General features: G+C 42.1%; 1 protein-coding gene across 1 annotated transcript; it reads left to right on the forward strand.

Annotated features, from left to right (window-relative positions):
- The first annotated feature begins 8,820 nt into the window (after nt 1-8,820).
- AHSG (alpha 2-HS glycoprotein) lies at nt 8,821-16,076 on the forward strand. Its single transcript, XM_009941797.2, has 7 exons — nt 8,821-9,099; nt 10,501-10,611; nt 11,861-11,945; nt 12,838-13,001; nt 13,570-13,683; nt 14,489-14,569; nt 15,444-16,076. The coding sequence occupies exons 1-7, from the start codon at nt 8,896-8,898 to the stop codon at nt 15,720-15,722; spliced, it is 1,038 nt and encodes a 345-aa protein (XP_009940099.2). The 5' UTR covers nt 8,821-8,895; the 3' UTR covers nt 15,723-16,076.
- The last annotated feature ends 3,434 nt before the right edge of the window (nt 16,077-19,510 follow it).

The raw sequence follows: 19,510 nt of genomic DNA on the forward strand, positions 1-19,510 counted from the left end.
ATCTACTATATTCTTATTGGTGCAAAGTTAACAAAAGACCTTGTTACCTTTCAGAAAGCACCTGGGAGTTGCCACACCATAATCCTAGTCAAGGCTTATATTCCAGTATTAATGCATACTTACAACTGCAGCTGAGCTCCAGGTGAGTTATACAGTAAGATAAATAGCAATGTTTGACACTAGTATTAACAAATTTTCTGTTAGGTACTCACAGGTTTCAAATTGTATGAGCCAGACCTCACTTCCTCTTCTATAGCAAATAAACACTATGTGTTCCATTTTGTCAGTGCAAGGCTTTCCTCCAGCTATCCCAAGGACAGGCTCATTTTTGAGACTTCTGTGGGGACTACAGGAAGGTTTCCTCCCTCCTTACATATACGAACATGCAGGCAAGAGTTAGGAAGGGGCCAGCTAAGACATCCATTTTCAAAGGAATGTTTCATACCAAACTGCTCTTCATCAGCAAAGAAGATAAGGCTAGTCCTAGAGTGCAATTGCCATATGTACTCTTAAAAGCAGATTAGGCAAATACCTGACAAAACAGAAATGCAGCAGACAAACTCACCATTTCAGGTGGTTTTCAAATGTTTTGCCTTGTGGAGTCCTAAAAACTTTTCAGTGTAAGTGCAACCCTCTGTATAATAAACACAGGTTTAAAAGTCATGTAACACATTACTACCGAGAATGTGACAAGGGGCAGCTCTTCAGTCCCCGTGAGAATTCAGAGAGGTGATAGCCTCAAGGACAAGCTCGGAAATGGAGTTATTTCTGAAGAGAGTGAAAGAGACATATCTGTCAGTGACATGGCTGAATGGCTCCAAGAGATCGTGATGGCAGAGGGGACGAGGTGAGATCCAGGTGAACAGTTGAACGAGAAGGTCTGGTCTTGCCCAGAGCCTTGCAGATGAGAGAAGAAAATTGAGCTTGATGTTCTTGTGAATGGAGAACCACTTGGAGAAACGATGACATACTTGGCAGACTAACATAGCGAGTAGGATCAGTAGTTGTGCTGTAGAAGAGGGCATCATATGGAAATCAGCATTTATGAACATTTTGAGCTATAGTGACAGACAAAATAGAGATTTCAAATATATTTGGCAGAAAGAAGATTATGATGTAGACCCAGAGTGCTCATGTTAAACAAGAGGACTCACAAAGACGCAAGATCCCCTTGAAGAGACAGATCTGGGTGTCAGGGAAAGGGTGCTGTCAGCAGCAATGAAAAGTGGAAATCATGAAAGGAAAAATTAGAAACCCATTGAGCCCAACAATGCTCGGCAGAACAGCAGAGGGGATACGCCAGAGGCAAAGGCTGAAATGCCCACTACAAAATCTCGTAGCCTCACCAAAGCAGTTTTGTGATTTATCTTTACCTGTTTTATTCATAAATCCATGAGTACAAAAGGAGTATTCTGCACTAGCCACTTGTATGTACACTTTCTAACTGGCAGAATTTAACCTCAGTGTTAGGTTCAGAATTTCTGGGCTGAATGTAAACAAAGACACAGCTCGCTCTCCTTTGGCTTTAGAAAACAAATTTACAAACGTATCAGGAAAAGGTGTTGATGTGCACCTCTTTATATAAATGTGACACTGGATGTTGTTTTTAATCAGCCCATGATGCTTACATTCACATCTTCCTTCCTTTTAGACGCTAAGGAGAAGGTCACCTGGGCACCTGTGTCTGTTCAGAGTGCCTCATGTTTATTGCTCTTGACAGCCTGGAGTCCCTGTCTGCTGTGAATCTGATGTTGTGTAAATTAAGCAAGGAAAGCTGTAAGTCTAGCTACTTTGTTGTCATAAAAGTCATCCGTACTTTATGTCTAACATGCAAAATTTCAACTCCTTGAGCAGGAATGTCTACACAATTTCTTTCAAAATGCACTAACTTGGAAAGACCCACTTCCCTTATTGCATATATGTTATTAATATATTGTGCCTCCACGCTATTAAATCAAAATGTCCCCCTCATGTTTCCTATCCTAGTTCCAATTTTTTAGCCATGTGGCTGGAAGGCAGCAGAAAGAGTTGACTAAATGGATGATTTAGGGACATGTAGCATTAAAAAGTCTTTTTGATCACCCACCCCACTAAAAATAAATAACTTGAATTTTTAAAAAACTGTCTTGCTTGTCATAATTATGTAAACCTCACTAGGAACTTGACTGAGTTTGTCATGCCCCTGAAGGAGTGCCCAAGGTGAGAAAGCGTATCAGTTTGCCATCCTCCCACCTGCCATTCCTTAGCCCTGCCTGTAACAGCACGGACCCTCCCGTCACTCGTGCCGATGAGCCTCCATGTGCAAACACACGCACTGCTTTCAAAACAGTAGCCCAGTATAAGTAGGTAACAATATCATGTTCTTCGACTGCCACAGCGTAAGAATGAATGTACAGCTTTTTCTACCAAACTCAGTGGGAAAAGCACTTACTTACAGTGCCAAGAGTGAACTTGGTTTCTCACATCAAAAACATGTCATTGCCGCCGCACATGTGGGAATCCAGAGAGCACAGCAGGTTTCCCAAATGCTTGCTACTAAATATTGGGATTTAGCTCAGCAAGGGGAGATAACATGTGGAGTTATCATGTGGAGTTCTCCATCAAAGAGACTAACAGCATCATAGGACATGACAGCATCCAGACCAATTGTGCATTTACATCTTCAAACATTCCTGTAAGTAGCAGGAATTAATGTGGCATGTTTCAGTCTGCCTTTTTAAACTGGAGCCATGTGTCTGTGGATACCCTGGTAATGCCAGGACAGTCATTGGTTCTCACAGTGAGCGGAGTTTAAAATCACTTAGGTTGACATGCTGTTCACTGAGACAAGGAGAGGTCAATTTGACTGCAGGGTGTCTGTTTACTCAGTGTGAAATACTCTGTTTCTGCTGTCTGATCCACTGTTTGCTCTTGCTGTTCAGCTCTGCAGCCCCTTGCCAGGTATCTTGCTTTATTTGTTCTAGGTTCTGATATGAAGCAATGATAATGGGGAGCACCCATATAAGCTGGAAGCCCAAACTATAGCATAAGGTCATAAAATCGAAAGAAAAACTTCAGTAGCTGCTAATCTCTGATTTCACAGTTGCCACCTATCCATCTCCAACACAGCTTTCCCACACCCATCAAATTGCACAGGCATGATACTGAGATAACCATGACATCCCTGCAGGGCTGAAGCAAAAATATCCCACTGTTAAGAGTTGCATGGCAACATAAACAACTTTGATAAAAGGGCAAAAAGTATAAAAGTTTAGTAAGAGGGGGTCTTACATACCAGGACAGTATAACACAGGGTAAATCATAGAGGGGCTTGAAAACCCTCAACTCAGAAAACTGCTCTTGTTACTGACTGCAACATCAAAACAGATAGCAGAGAAAATGCAGAAATGGGGAGGAAAAGGTAAATCAATCAAAAACTTCACTAAGACAAAACATCTTACATAATCTTCCCACTGGGAACAGAAGGAGAATAGACTTTCATGTAACAAATGCTAGTTGTGTCACTTGATGTACTTCTGGAAGGCACTCAAGTATTTCAGTGGCATAGACAATAGAAGAGCAAAACAGAACAAGAGAGAACAGAACAGAAATAGACTTGGTTGGCTTTGTCTGGGAGAGCTGGTCAAAAATTAGAATTTCCATTCCAGTAAAAAATTCAGAATTTTTGACAACTTTTCATGCTCTTTCAAAAAAAAAAAAAAGCAGCAGTACAGAAAAGTAAATCCAGCAAATAAAATTAAATAATCAATACTGAATCTGGGAGCCCAAATTTCAACCCTCTCAATCCTGCTACACCGCCAGTAAGTCCAGGAATCCAAAAATTTTTACTTACTGGCATCTGGTTTGGCTGACTCTTAGGTTCCTCTAGTGTTTTGAATATATCCTTCTACGCAGTGATATCGAAACTTTTACAAAATTCAGTATGATATTTCAGGTCACAGAAGTAAAATGGAAAATAGTTATTTCAATTTTACAGTTAAAAGAAAATAGGGAATAACAGATTGAGATCAGCAAAGTTGAGTGAAAAAGGATCTCTAGCTGGGCACCCAAAACTAAAGGCTCCCAAATTAGGTGCCATATCTGCACATTTCATTTCTCACAGAAAGCAATCTCTCAGCTGCAAATACTACAGCAAACTATGGCACATGATCAGCCTTCCTTCCCTTAAAGACTCTTACATTAAAAAGAAAAAAAGAAAAACTAACTTATAATGTTCTATTACAGTCTGGTAAAACTGTTCAGAGTTCAGGGGTTTTTCTGCAGCCTGAAATTTTTGCCATAGGGACACTGGGGCACTTGGAGTATAGTGAATCCAAGCCAACTTACAGCTGCTGAAGATTTGCCCATGTAGTGGAAAGGGGCCAATAATACTATGTAAATCAATTAGTCTAATCTGTTTTGAGGTTTTTCTCAGATCTCTATGGGTTTTCATGCACTTTATTTTCAAATGATGATTATACTGTCATTTAAGGAAGCAATACACTGCCGTGACAAGACCAGTCACTTTAACTATCTGACATTTTCTTTGCAGACATTTTCTTGTCTTAGTGTGCAGGTTTCTGTGTAGGTGATGGCTATATAGAAGACAGCCCTGATGTTCCAATATCTTGTGAACTCTATGATCCAAAAGTAATGTACTTAATCAAGTGTAAAGCAAGAGGTGATTAAGTTTTGCGGTACTGTACAATGCCTGACTGCTCAGAAATGCATCTTTTGATGTGGTGCAGAGAATTGGACCAGTTCTGTCTGCTTTACCAAAAAATGACGTTTTAGTAATCTGAAAAGAGAGCCTCAGAAATCCCCACAAGTGTTTAACTTTGATCTGAAGCTTTAAAAAGATGATATTTATCTGTTTGCTTGTTTAATTTGTTTGAATTTTAAGCTTAGGAAGGTGTCAGCTTGACATCTTGCAGAAGCAATTCTTTGCTTTTTTTCCAGATGAGGTTGAGCAGGGGTAGCAAGTTTGCAATCATCACTAGTTTTTTACAAGCACCCAACCAAAAGAAAAAGAGAAAGCAACAATGAAACCCATCAACTCACCTTTCCATTGTGGTTTATATGAATTATTAAGAACTGAGATTCAGTGGAGCCTCAATTCTTGAGCATAGAATCAATACTATATTTTATATAACAAGGGCAGTAAACCCAGCTTGTTCTACTTCCATCACAGTGAAGCCTTGTCAAGTCTCTCCAGCAACCTAATTCACTAGGACCAAAGTCTAACACTACTGATGTGAAAGTTGGATTGAGGTGGACTGAGGGGGGATGAAAACTGGCTGAACGTCTGGGCCTGGAGGATGGTGATCAGTGGCACAAAGTCTGGTTAGAGGCCAGTAACTAGCAGTGTACCACAGGGGTCAATACTGGGGTCCAGTCTTGTTTAATGTCTTCATTAATGATCTGGATGACAAGGCAGAGTGTACCCTCAGCAGGTTTCTAGATGACACAAAACTGGGAGGAGTGGCTGATATGCCAGAGAGTTGTGCTGCCATCCAGAGGGACCATGACCGGCTGGAGAAATGGGCTGATGGGAACCTCACGAAGTTCAACAATAAGTCTGGAATCCTGCACCTGGGGGAGAGCAACCCCATGCATGAATACATGCTGGGGCTCACCTAGCTGGAAAGCAGCTTGGCAGAAAAGAACCTGGGGGTCCTGGTGGGCACCAGGCTGAACACGAGTCAACAATGTGCCCTTGTTGCAAAGAGGGCTAACGGTATCCTGGGCTGCACTAGGCCAAGTATTGCCAGCAGCTTTAGGAAGGTGATCCTTCCGCTTTATCTAGGACTGGCGAGGCCATACCTGGAGTGCTGTGCCCAGTTCTGGGCTTCTCAGTACAGGAGAGATACGGACATACTGGAGAGAGGGCAGCAAAGGGCCGCCAAGATTATTAGGGTACTGGAGCATCTCTCCTATGAGGAAAGTCTGAGAGAGCTGGGACTACTTAGCACAGAGAAGAGAAGGCTTGGTGAGGATCTTCTTAATGTGTATAAATACCTGATGTGAGAGTGAAAAGAGGATGGAGCTAGGCTCTTTTCGGTGGCATCCAGTGACAGGACCAGAGGCAATGAGCACAAACTGAAATAGGATGTTCTGTCTGAACATTGGGAAACACTTTTTTACTGTGAGAGTGAGCAAGCATGGGTACAAGTTGCCCAGAGAGGCTGTGGAGTCTCCCTCCCTGGAGATATTCAGAAGACTTCTGGACACAGTCCTGGGCAGCTGTCTGTAAGTGGCCGTGCTTGTGCAGTGGAGATGGACAAGATGACCTCCAGATGTTTCTTCCAACAGCAACCATTCTGCGATACTGTGACTCTGTGAAAGACTGGGGGGGTTGAGATGTGGCCTTCTGTCCAGGAGCCCATGGAATTCAGCTCAGTGTCTTGTGCTGTGAGAACAATTTGCAGCCAGTACTAAAGGACAACTTTCTGCTATGTCCTGGACATGAAAGAGAGGGAATAGATCTGCACTGAGTTCAATGAGAAGTTATTTCTGCAATTATTGCCTCTTGAGTGATGGGACACAGGCCTGCTGGGAAGTGCCATCAGAAATCTCACTTCCAGAAGGGAATAATTAGGCAGATCAGTGTCAGTCTGTATCCAAAAGGCGAAAGGCTCCTTTGTCGTATTACCTGTAGACAAACTACCTGATTGCACTTTCAAACTCTGTTCACAAACATAAAAACCAAACACTAGTTTCCCACACATATTACAAGTCACCCAAAAAGTGCTAGCTGCAAACATTCTGCATTGAGGTGAGCATTAACAATCACATGGGCACATTTCTGATGCTCTGTATGCCAGCAAAGAAAGTTCAGACAGTCACTAAGAGAGGAAAGTCTTGAGTAAGACTGTAGAGAAACAGAAGAGGTACAATGGACTCTGAAGTATTTCCTTTTTGTCCTGCTCGGTAAATGGAATACTGAATGTGAGCAACAATGGAGAGGGAAGAAAGAAGGTAATAAAAACTGTTTGGTATTTGAGGTTTTAAGTTGTTCTTTGAAAATGGAACCTGAAGTTGACTGAACTGGGCTACACGTTGTATCTAGGAATACCTAGAGCTTGACTGCAGAGATGTTATACATCCTGCAATCTTTGCAGCTCTCAAGAGAGGAAGATATAACCTAAGAAACTGAGTAATGACCACACTAAATATATAAATAATGGTCTAAATCCTTCACTGGCGTAACCATATGTCACTTAATGGAAAAGCAATTTCAATCTGCACCTGTTGGAAGTTTACCCCAATGTTTCATATCAGAAAAGGAAAACGGGAATTAAATGATTCACAGGTTGGAAACTGAACTGTAGGTTAAAAGAAAAGAGTGAAATACTACCTCTCTAAATAAATTTGCCGTGATTCAAAAGATACCCACAACACCTGCTTCAAATGAGGGGAAGAAACGAATCATGCTCAGAACATTTTTTTTCCTGCAAGAAAGGGGAATAAGAGCCTTTCTTTTCCCCAGAAATCTCTTCAATATGCAAATCCTGGTATCCAAACCTCACCTTATCCCACACAGCTGAAGGAAATAATTCCATCTTTTTAGTCTCTTCCCATTCTCCTTCTTCATCACTTAATCTGTCCGACCAAACCATTTCTATTTATGCTGTTTTCCATATTTGCAGATTTGAGAAGAGAGGTATGACTCAAGACTACTCTTTTCACAAATCTTTTAGCCCCACTCATGCTATCTTGTAAGTTGAGAAATACTTATCTAAAGTGAAAACTTCAACATATGCTGAAGTCCTCCTATTCATCTCAAATCTGCAGCTAATTCCTGAATTCCTTGCAACTGACGACAGAGATTCAGATATTTTAAAGTCAAAAGTCAAAAGAGATATTTTAAAGTCAAAAGAGATCTTTACTATTCTGCATCCTGATCACCACCATAAAATGGATCATAGAAACCTACTCTGAAATCCCCGCAGAGAAAACTTCTCTACTGGTTGAGCTAGAGCCTATCTAGCTAGAGTCATTTCAGCTTAAATTGAGGACCTTAAATACTGGACACATCATTGAAGTAATATTCTGTTCCATAATACCTTTTTGTTATCCAGTTACTGTTTTGTAAACACGTACACTGTGAATGTAAATATAAGCTGGGGTCCAGCACTCTTGAGTATTTAAGCAGCTACATTCTCCTTAAAACACTTTTGTGCCCTTTAGGATCTTACGTCAAATCCTCAGATCTGTACAACATATTCCAGAAAAATGTCTACCAGACTCCTTCTTTGCAAAACAAAATTCCAGGAACTACTGACCGTATTCAGATTATTCAGAGAAACAAAGTACTGATGCCAAAGATTTGGAAACTGTGTCTCATTTCCTATTCCAAATGAATTCAGTAGCAAAGTTGCTATATAATTACATTTACTGCTGAATGTGATCTTTAGGATGGGTTCAAATTCCATTTTCTGAATTTATCTGTTACTGATCTCACAATTTAGACTGGTGTCTGGTGAGATTTGGGCCCTAACAGAATGTGTCCTATTTACAAGAAAGCTTAATTAGCACTAGCATCTCTACATATCTAACAGGAGGGATCATATCCCTCTTGCACGTACTGTATCAGATTGGTAGAAGTGTCTAAAAATTATGTTACCTTTTTGCTGACACTTTCTTCTTTTGCTGCTTTAGCAGACTTTGCAATATCCTACTTGATAAAATTTACTTTGGCCAATATTAATCAGTCAACCTGATGTCCTAACATTTACTTTTCTCTTTTGTTGTTTGCAATGCCTCCTGGAACCGGGACAAATATCAGACATGCGCTCAGGTGAAGTCTGTGCTATGTACTATATAAATGAGACCCCAGTTCTAGCCACCTAGCTACCATCTGAACAGTATTCTTAGATCTTTATTTCTGAAAGGGATCAGTTTTTGTCAGGTGCCATGAAGGCACTCGTAGCTTTGATATTGCTCATTCAGCTTCCAACTCACAAAGCTGTACCAGCAGCTCCCCCTGCTCCCTTGCGCTGCGATGACCCAGAATCTGAAGCAGCAGCTGAAGTAGCTGTGAGTTATATTAATGGCCACAGTCATCACGGATACAAGTTTGCCTTAAACAGAATCGAGAATATCCGCGTGCTACCCCAGGTAAGTGAGGAGCTTGCAGGCAGAGCATTGTGTTAACCTGGAGATGCTTGGAAATGACCAAGCCCTGCCAAGGGCTGTATCCTCACACAGGGTAAATCAGCACAGCTCTGTTGATTTAAATGGGCCAATGCCACCCGGTAGCAGTTGAGAATCCGGGTCACTGGAATGTATCTCTCAAAGAGCAGAACAGAGGGGGACAGAGAAATGTTCAGATATTTTTGTACGATGCTAGAAAGGGCTCAGTTTACAAATGCAGCATAGTTGCTGGGGCAGATCATTCAAACTGCTGATTCATGAGCCCAGTAGCTAATCTGAAGAAAAACTGTGAGGATAATCTTTGTGATATAGGTAATTATTTATTGGCTAAATGCATACCTATAATAACTCCATGCTATTAGTGATTTTGTAGTAGGCATTAATTTTACATAATGTCCCACTGAGCTGACAAGGAAGCTGAATGGAAGTGGCTGCGGCTTGTAGTCTCATTTTCACTAAGATCTACTGCCATCATTGTATGCATCTAGAAAGGCTGTAGAAATGGTCATGAATACAATGTATGTGCCTACTCAGAACCTTTGATTCTCTCAAAACAGTGAAAATGGTCCCAAATATTAACACGAATGAAACTCCATGGCTTGTTATCTACTTGTTATGAGAGAGAGGACACCAGAGTCTTTTACAAGAGACTAAAACAGACGTTAATGAGACTAGAAGTGTGTCCACAGTTACCCACACAAAAACACTGCTAGCACTGCTTTGCTCATATTTAATACTTTTACACTAAAATAACTTCATTGGTTTAAATGGAATCACTTATGACTCAAACCTTAGAGTCAACCTTGGAGCTAGGGCACCTCATTTGTGCCTTCCACTCACATGTCTTATGTTGTAGTTGCAAAGGTTTAGGAACAACCATAAAATATCCTGCAGTCCATAAATAACATGAGTTGGGGCTGGAACTTAGCTGGTGCAATTCAGTGTAATTCCAACAGACTAAATGGGACAGGCCAATGTGCACTAGTGTTTATTTGGTATCTGGTTATAGAAACAAGTTTTTTTGTCAACAAAAAGACAGCTGTTGATTTTTTAGAACTACCCAACAAAATAAAAACAAGTTAACTTAAGAGAACTGACCTACTACATACAGACTGGAGCTCCCAAAAGTTATGGGCCAGTTCCTTAGATGGAAAAAAAATCAGTGTGACTGTCTTGACTTACTCCAGCTAAAAAGCTGGGACCTATTTTTATGAAGTTAAATAGTAAGAACCTATTTAGTTAAACTAGTGTATACCTGGAGCTACCCAATGACAGTCAGCAGACCACAGTGCAGTCCCAGAGAAGAAATCTGGTGATGTTTTGTGAAGTACTTATGACAATTCCTGGTCATTTTTTTCCTTCCAGGGGCTGAATAATGACATAATATTTCTTGAACTTGATTTATTAGAGACCACGTGCCACGTTCTCAGCTCTACGCCTCTTGAAAATTGCACAGTAAGGAGGTTCACAGAACATGTGAGTATCTAAAACACTAGTAGCTCAGTCCAAAGGTTCATGTTCACTATGTTGATGTTAGAGGCAAGGCTATCATCAGTCAGATTTCCAAGCAAACATTATATCACTGTAACAGCCTATAACCACCTAATAACTTGTAACCTCTTTGTTGATTTAGTTGCCTTCATGTCATGAAGGAATTCACTCCTGGATTTCTTTCATGTCCCATCACATAACGAGGACAGGTCACTGTCAGCGTAACATCCCACATACAGTTTATGAATGCCATGCGGCCTTGTTTAGGAGCTCCAGGTTCAGCCCTCCGTGGTCAGCCCAGATGTCACTGCCTTGTTGCAAACTGTAGATGGGGCAGGTTGTGGGTCTGTGCAAACACAACCTTCCCTTGGCTACATGTGGGATGTTAACTAGTGAAAGTCTGTCAAGTCTAGCCACTACTCCTAGTCAACACTGCAGGAGATCTATTACCTTCAGACAAGGCTCTGCCTTCAAAGTAATGCTCAGCTGAAATTTACTGACCTCAAATATTTTGTTCTTATGCAAGTGTGATAAGAGATCCAACTGTGAAAAGCTTTCCCTAACCAGAGCAGCTGAAGTGTTGTCTGAATACAGGCAGCTCTGGTTTCTAAGCAGAAAGCAGAGTGAGCAATTGACAATTCAAGCCTGCTGTTTCTAGAACAGGGCCCAATTCACAGAGCTCACGACTAAGTCTGAATCATGATCCAACCCTGTATTCACCAGGGCTCAGACCCTATTTTCCATCCTGGGGGAGGTAACTCTACCTATTCCCTCTGCCCAGTGACTCCAGCTTTGCCTTTGACATCTCCTCCCTGGCTGGATCATGTTGCATGGAAGCCAGCTCACACCAGGCAGCACACTCTGCTGTTACTATGGCCACTGACCAGATGAGATTAGTGAGAATGCTATCAAACAGCTCTGCAGAAGGTCTTAATTCATAAGTATTCATATTCTTTGCTCTTTATGAGTGAGGAACCTAAACCAAACATCCATAATCTGTTACTCTGGCACTTCTGGTACTTCTGAGATCCTGATTTGAATCCAAATTTTGCAGCTCTGGTCTGCCTTTTACAAAACCAGACACCAGGACACGCCCAGCAGCGCCTTTGCAGTCAGACTGATTTTGCCAGGAACACTCAGTCAGGATCTGTTCTTTTGAATTTAGTAATAGTTGCCCTTTTCAGAAATTCCTATTTATCTAAACGACATAACCCTGTGATTTTTCCCTCTCTAGGCAGTTGAGGGTGACTGTGATGTCAAACTGCAGAAGTTGGATGGAAAGTTATCTGTGCTTGCTAGTAAATGCCACTCACATGCAGGTAAAGATTTTGTTCTTTAGGTTTGAATCTAGGGGCTGGAGTATTATTATAGCAGTGGTTACAGTTCACTGGCTTTTCTGATTCTAAAATGCCAGCAAGTGCCGTGTATAAAAATGGCGTAAAGGATGATAGTTAATGGGTTTTATAAAACCAGCTGTTTTGAAAGTAATTTTTTCCACTTTCATGATTTCATTCAACTACAAACCCAGCCCTCTCTCTTTACTATGACAATTAAGATACTATAAGACTACCTGGGGAGTAACTCCCAGATTTGACCTTGAGATTGCTGGTACTGAGGCTTTTCACTCAGGAGCTTAGCCTCAAGAATTTGATTCCTTGTTGTTCCGAGTTTATTAGAGCTTGTTGATCTTCAGAGCTGCTTTGCCAGATGCAGCTTATTTACTAAACCCAGCATTTTCAATATTGCCATGGGAAAGTGGACTCTCTATGCTGCATGCTCTGTATGAGATCTCTTCCTCTGTACCAGATGACTTCGGTACTACTTTTAAAACCGGGGAGTGAATGAAACAACACACACAAACACAATTCCAATAAATTAAAATATCTTCATTTTTCCCCCATTCCTTGCGTGAGCTGAGACACCCTTTCATTGGTGTCATGGATAGTTTGCCAGAAAGAGGATGGATTAAAACCTGAGTAAGAACATTCAGAATGTGCTGACTGAAGCCCACAGCACTCCTGCACGCAGAAAGGCCTGTGTGGCAGAGGCCGTGGGCATGCTGCCATCTGTAGCCTGTACTGCAGAGATGCCTTCCGCTGCCGGCTGGGACAGACTGTGAAACTGCGCTTTGTGTGACCAAATAGGTCTATAAAGCCTTTCAAAACAATCTACGAGCTGATCGAAACATAACCTGTTTGCTTCCTCCTGCAGACTCAAGTGAAGATGTTCTCCAGCTCTGCCCCGACTGTCCACTGCTGGCAAGTTTGAATAACACTGAGGTAACAACAACAGTTACAGCCGCACTCCGTGAGCACAACAGCAAAACTGCTGGTGCCTACCTCAGACTTCTTGAGATTGGAAGAGCCAAAATTCAGGTAATCGCTAGAACTATGTCGAGCCTTCCATGTAAACAGAGTATGTCTTCTGTGGCAATTGTGCAGTCCTAACCAATTATGTTAGACTAACTAGTTATGTTAGGAACAGATTTCATAAAATCATAGAATGCTTTGGGTTGGAAGGGACCTTTAGGAGTCATCTAGCCCATACCCTTCATCTTCAACTCGATCGGGTTGCTCAGAGCCCCATCCAACCTGACCTTGAATGTTTCCAGGGATGGATGGGGCATCTGCCACCTCTCTGGGCAACCTGTGCCAGTGTTTCACCACCCTCATTGTAAAAAAAGGCTTCCTTACATCTAGTCAAATTCTACCCTTTTTTAGTCTAAAACCATTACCCCTTGTCCTATTGCAAGTTAGCCTGATCTCATTTGCGCCACTGAATTGCTCTTGATTTCCCAAGCGGTTTGTGTCATTTTAGTCACAGGATTCCCTTTCACTTCAGTGGGAGATGCAGAGCTAGAAGCCACAACATTTGCCTTTCATGCTTTCTCAGCAGCTCTGCAGTTTCACAGGGCAAAGTCAAACAATTTTCCTGTTTTATCAGTATCACCCAGCGCATATTGTGTCTGTTGAGTTTGCTGTGGCTGCCACAAACTGCTCCGCAGAAGAAGCTAAACATAATGTAGAGGCTTGTCAACTGCTGCCTGACGATCAGTCTGTAAGTATGCCAGCACATCAGTCCTGACCTTGCCTGCTCAGAGGTAGAAAAGCAGCATGCTGGGACGTGCTCACACTTGTGCAGGATTAAACCTCTGTGAGGATGAAAGTCCAAGAGTTGTATACCACCATGATACACTTTTCGATATATAATTCCTAAAGCTGTATCATACCTTTCTCTTCTCTCTGAGGTATCTGTACTGAATCCTGATGCATTTGAATACATATCAAGAAGGCTGGAGGACCAAAGCGTCCTTGACACAAAAGATTTTCATTCAACGGAATATATATTATTGTACAACTTTCTTAACATGAGCACCTGAGAAAATCAGGCTCTTCATACTGGACAGTACACAAGCACATAACAAAAGTGCAGACTGTTTCACCTTCCTATAATTTAAGTGCTGTCAGTGTACTTTGCCCTGATATATAGGCTCTGGAGAATTTTACTGTATACTTTATCATGCTAAAATTCTTCTTTCGTTCCTGGTGAAATTGAGTCCTAGGCAGTTTTAGTGGGTAGGAAGATTTTACTTAGATTCCTATATATTCTTTCCCTCCCTCATATCCAGACATACCAAGGTACCAAGGATTTTACTCTAGAAGAAAACAGGGGTTTCACTTATTTTCTGGTTAGGCATTTAAACAGCTTGGATTTTGAGTCCAACAGACTAAAAGGCAAGCACTGTACTGCTCAGACAAAACATGAGAAGATGTAGCGATTTCTAAATGTACTGAAATTTAAAAATTGTAATGCAGGTCTCTATTTTATATAATTTTCTCTTGACTATGTTCTGCTTTGCCAGAATTTTGGCTTCTGCACAGCAGCGATGGTAACAAGCCCATCAGAGGACTTCACAGTGGACTGCCAGCTCTACGGACATCAGGTCCCAACTCCAGCTATTCCCTTCCTTTCCAGAGTATTCTAGTCTACTAGTACTGTTAGAAGCAAGCACCCTGAGTTTACCTCTCTCATTGTAGACTGCGTTAGCTATCTGTGATAAACTGAGTTTAATTTCATATCCTAAAAAATGAGGTAAGGTAGCTCTGATGATCCTGTGGGTTTCAGTGCAAGGAATTACATCAGCTTTGCCATCCATGCTTGACGTAGTTTGTCCTCCCAACCATCTGGAAACATTGCATGCCTGGTAGGGCAAAAGCAACCAAACTCTGCTCAGCTAGGGGGATCGGGCAGATAGATGTAAAAGACAAGTGAGCCATTGTGGTAGATGAAATCAGCTGGGGTCGTTTGCTAGTAGCCCTTAGACGTGACTGAATTCAGGGAGCCTGACCTGCACTGCTACAGCAAGAGGAGGGAAACATAAATGCGTTGGACCGGAGTGCTCTCCGGGTATTTCAGTCTCCATTTGGTCTGAGAAGGGCTAGGTGGTGGTTGAATACCTCCTACAGACCAGATGCTCTTGGTAAGACAATAGTAATTAGCTCTCTAGGAGGTATAAGAAAGAAAGAATAAGACAGCTGGTCTTGAATGTTTTGCCAGCTGCACAGGTGGCCCTGAAAGTTCACATAGCACAGAAATTGGTGCTAATGATCCACTGGATATTAAAAATCTATTCCTGGGCTCCTGTGTATGTGTTCAAACGCAAATCAAACTTCTGTGATGGTCAAGAACATTTTGTACCTGGGTTGGAGGCCTATATCTAGTTAGGAGCAGGGTACCTAGTAAGGTATCAATGACCTGTGTATTTATTATAAAACCCAAATCACTGAATGCAAACACAAACTGTTTTTCTTTTGCAGCCTGGAGTTACCTACTCTCAACCAGGTCAAGACACATCAGCAGGACTGTTGCCCAATGTCGTACAAGGCTTCACAAACCATAATCTCAGGCTTTCCCACAATAACCCTTTTGCATCTGAATCCAGCTCTTCAGAATTTCCTGCTTCAATGCTCTCAGCAAAATCTGTAGCAAAGAGAGCCATTGCAGAGGTTGCTCAGCATGACAAAGTACCTCGCCCAGTTGGCTTTGTGCCTCCTCCTCCTCCATGCCCTGGGAAGATTCGCTATTTCAAGATATAGGCTGTGTTACAGACATGGCCATACAGCCCAGTAAAGGATCAGTGTGCAGCAGCAGCAGCATCAACATGCAGACCACAACATCAAGTGCAAATATGTGAGAAGGCTTGACTCTGAGCCCAAATGAGTTTTACTCTCCAGAGAGCAGAGCTGTGGCCAGGATCTTGCAAAGGCCTGCTTCAAAATATAGGTGATTACAACGTATACCAGTTGTTTTCTCTACATACAAGGATGTTCTAGTTAAAATACAGAAAATAGTGTTTCAATTAATCTGTTGTAAGAGCTATACAACAGTTGTAGCTTTGCGATAGAAACACCACCCAAAAGGTTATTTCACAATAAAATGTTCAACAGAAATGCTGTGGTATCTTCTATCTGTATATATTTTCATTTAGTTGTCAAGTATCTCCTTCACAGCAGTATGAGTCATATTCTGGGCTTGATTTCAATAACAGTAAGCTCCTGCACTTCTCATCAGCTTCACTGGGACATGTGGGTGCTGAGCACTGCGGAAAATCAGGTCAGTCCTTTCTTTTGATCACACACCAATAACACTAAAGAAAGGGCAGGAAAAAATGTATTTTTCGCTTCTACATGTAGTGTTTCCTAGCATGTACCTACTTTTAATATACACCAGAAGTACTTCGATACATTTGGACATGGCATAAGAGCATCCGTGTCTACAAAAAGAGGAAAGAATCCGGACACGTTCACTGCTGCGGAGGCTAAAAGCATCAATCCTTCCAGCCAAATACACATGTGTTCTCTGTCTTCCAGCAGACACACAGGTGCAAAATGATCATGGGGCACTGTATGGCCTGTGTGCATGAGGGAATACCAGTTCAAGGGAATAAAAACATGCTACAGACGTGTACCCATAGAATAGGACCCAGACAGCGACGGCAAATTGCTATTGTTCTAGCAGTCAAATCTTCCCTGAATTTCTGACACATTAGAGGCAAGATCTATTCTAGATAGAGAAGTAATAAGGGACAGGGGCCAGAAGGATCATTACTGCCAGCCAGACTGGAATTCTGCAGGCCTGGGGGAGCACTCTCAAAGACGGTCATGAATCTTTAACCAGGAACAGCACTTGCTACAAGATAATTGTCATGCAGGCAGCAAAAGCTGCAGAACACATGTCATTTCTGAACTGTTTCAAATAACCTATCATCTTCTCCTGGTTACAACCTTCCAGTATTCAGTAAGCAACACAACTAACATTTGTTCTAGGTCACAGTGCAATAGGTTGCTAAACAGAAGGGTTCTGCTCTGCTCTGTCAATGGAGAAAGGAAAAGCCCTGTGCATTTGCACCAGTGCTCCAACTGGGTGTGTGGAGAGGAAAGAAGCAGGGAAATCAGCCCAGACTGTATAGTATAACGTGATGGCAACATAGTGCCGACAAGATCTCCCCTTGAAGACAGCAGCTCTCACATTTCAAGAATACTCTGAGTTCCTGCAGGAAATTGCACAAGCTACTGCCAGTCAACTGCTCAGTGAATTTTTGCTTCTCTGCAAAGCAGTGACTCCAGCACAGTACGTTTTGCATGCAGCCGTTCATTTAAAAAATGCTAGTGTTAAGCTGTATAAATTTCTTGAAGTGGTAAGGTGGCTGGTCCTCCCATCCCACTGCACGAGACCCAGTACAGGATTTAATGAAATGGCTGCTGTTATGATCTGCACTACTGTAACATCAGATACATGAGACCGAGTTTTTAACTCACCTGGAGCAATTAGTTTTCCTAGCTTTTGTATTTTTAAAACTAGTAATCACCTTAACCAAACCATACAAATTGTCTTGTATATAATGAAGTGGGCACTAAGTTACAGAAGAGACAATATTTTCCAGGCTTAGAAAATTCTTTGTCCGACGGCAGAAACAGCATGTTTATAAAAGGGATCCCTGCCCATAGGGATCTCTGAACTCCAGAAATGCTGCATTGTCTTGTTGCCTTTTCCAATCACACAAAGCAAGGATATGTAGCAGAACATCTGCAGTCTCCACACTTCACAGATGTTCTCCTACACCTGGCCTATCTACTCTGTTTCCTAAAACAGGGAGAAAAAAAAAGCAGAATTGCTCTGTGCTCTCTTGTGATTCCAGTTAGTAGCTGCGCCTCATCTTTCTCCTTAACACTTCCCTTCTTAAGGACACATTTAGCCCTCTTCAGGATACATTTTCCATGACTGCTTTGAAACCTGCTTTGTCTCCCCAGCATGGTCCTGTGTTCATGCACCTGGACCTTAGTAACAGATTCAGTATTTAGTAATAGATTCTCTGGACAATGAGTGCTATGAAATGACAATGCCTAAAATACAAATGCTTGCTTTCCTGAAATGCAGCATGAATAGTTTTGTCAGGTCTGCACCACTGGCTGACAATGATTTTCAGCTTTTTCAAGCCCTGTTTCACTAAAGCATATGTACTTCATGTGCTGCTTCAGCTGGACATGGTCAGATTTCCCAGCTGTGTCCATGTTTTGAGGTCAGCTAATTCAACACAGAAATTTTTTCCTCTCCAGTGGGAAGAAGAGTACAAAGAACAGAGTCAGGGATACAACAATTCCCCATTATGAGAGGCACCGACACAGCCAGTACTAACTGGCACCCATCTCCATAGAAATGCCATGTACTGTAAGGATAAAGAAAATGAGTTATTATCCTTCAGCCGCAGGGGAAGCATTCCCAGGCACAAGGAACAATGTGAACAAGCCTGCATTGCTGCTTCTCCTGTTCCTGTACTATGGCTACAGCAGTGTTTCTCAACATTCATCCCTTGTGTCCCTTCCCTCCGGGATACAGTCCGTAAGTTATCCCTCAGCCTGAGTTTGCAAAGCTACTGGTGGCACATGAGGTGGCTCAGTCTAGCAGCCATGTGCCCCTTCTGTCCTGCTAGCTGAGTTTTCCACCTGTCACCAACCACAGTCTTCTTAGAAGAGTTTCAGCCCCAGTGCTGTTGCAGGTCGTCCTGGTTGTACGTATAATCGCACACAGCTTTCTATGGACATTACCTGGGACAGGTTCTGCTGTTTCCCAGAGGAACATGCTTTGTGCACTGCTGGGCTGAAGAGCTGAGATTCTTTATACCACCAGTAAAAAGCCATGAGAATATATAAAATTTTAAAACCACCAAACTTTACAATAATATTAGAGACAATTATGTCTTTCACTTGCACTTTTCTTTCCTCACTCAGTACAGAGGCAGCCCTCAAACCTAAAGATACTTGGTGCCATCCAGCAGACAGCTGTGATCACAGGGGCTCCCACGGCAGAAAATGAGGGCCAGGGAAACGGTTACCCAGTGTCTGGTATCCTTCAAGGTGAAATACTCCAGAATTTCCCCTTAGCAGAAAACCAATGACTTTCACTTGGATCTTCCCCAGTTAATGGTGGTTGTCACTTCTCCAGATCTTTAAGATAACAGCTATTTGTACAGCTATTCCCCCCTGTCTCCAGCCTGGAGTTCCTGACAGGGTAGCCACAAGGCACGCTGCTGTCATTTCAAACTAAAGTTTCTCCAGACAGAATTTTCTATGACCCTTTTTCATCTGTACTCAGCAAATCACTCGAGAATCAGTACTGACCACAGTTCAGTCTTTTAGCTGGCAAATCAACCTCCAAATTCAGCAGTGAGCGGATAAGCCAAAGGTACGAACAAACCTGCACAGCTTGGCATATGCTCTGTGGTGTTCCGGGGGGAGCAGCTGAGTCAGCGGATGGCTCCCACCAGAGTCACAGTCTCCAGTCACATCAGGATTGTATTATTTATTGTTGCTGAAAAGGAATGAAA

Source organism: Opisthocomus hoazin, chromosome 4, assembly GCF_030867145.1.
Source record: "Opisthocomus hoazin isolate bOpiHoa1 chromosome 4, bOpiHoa1.hap1, whole genome shotgun sequence".
Classification (NCBI taxonomy): Eukaryota; Metazoa; Chordata; class Aves; order Opisthocomiformes; family Opisthocomidae; genus Opisthocomus; species Opisthocomus hoazin.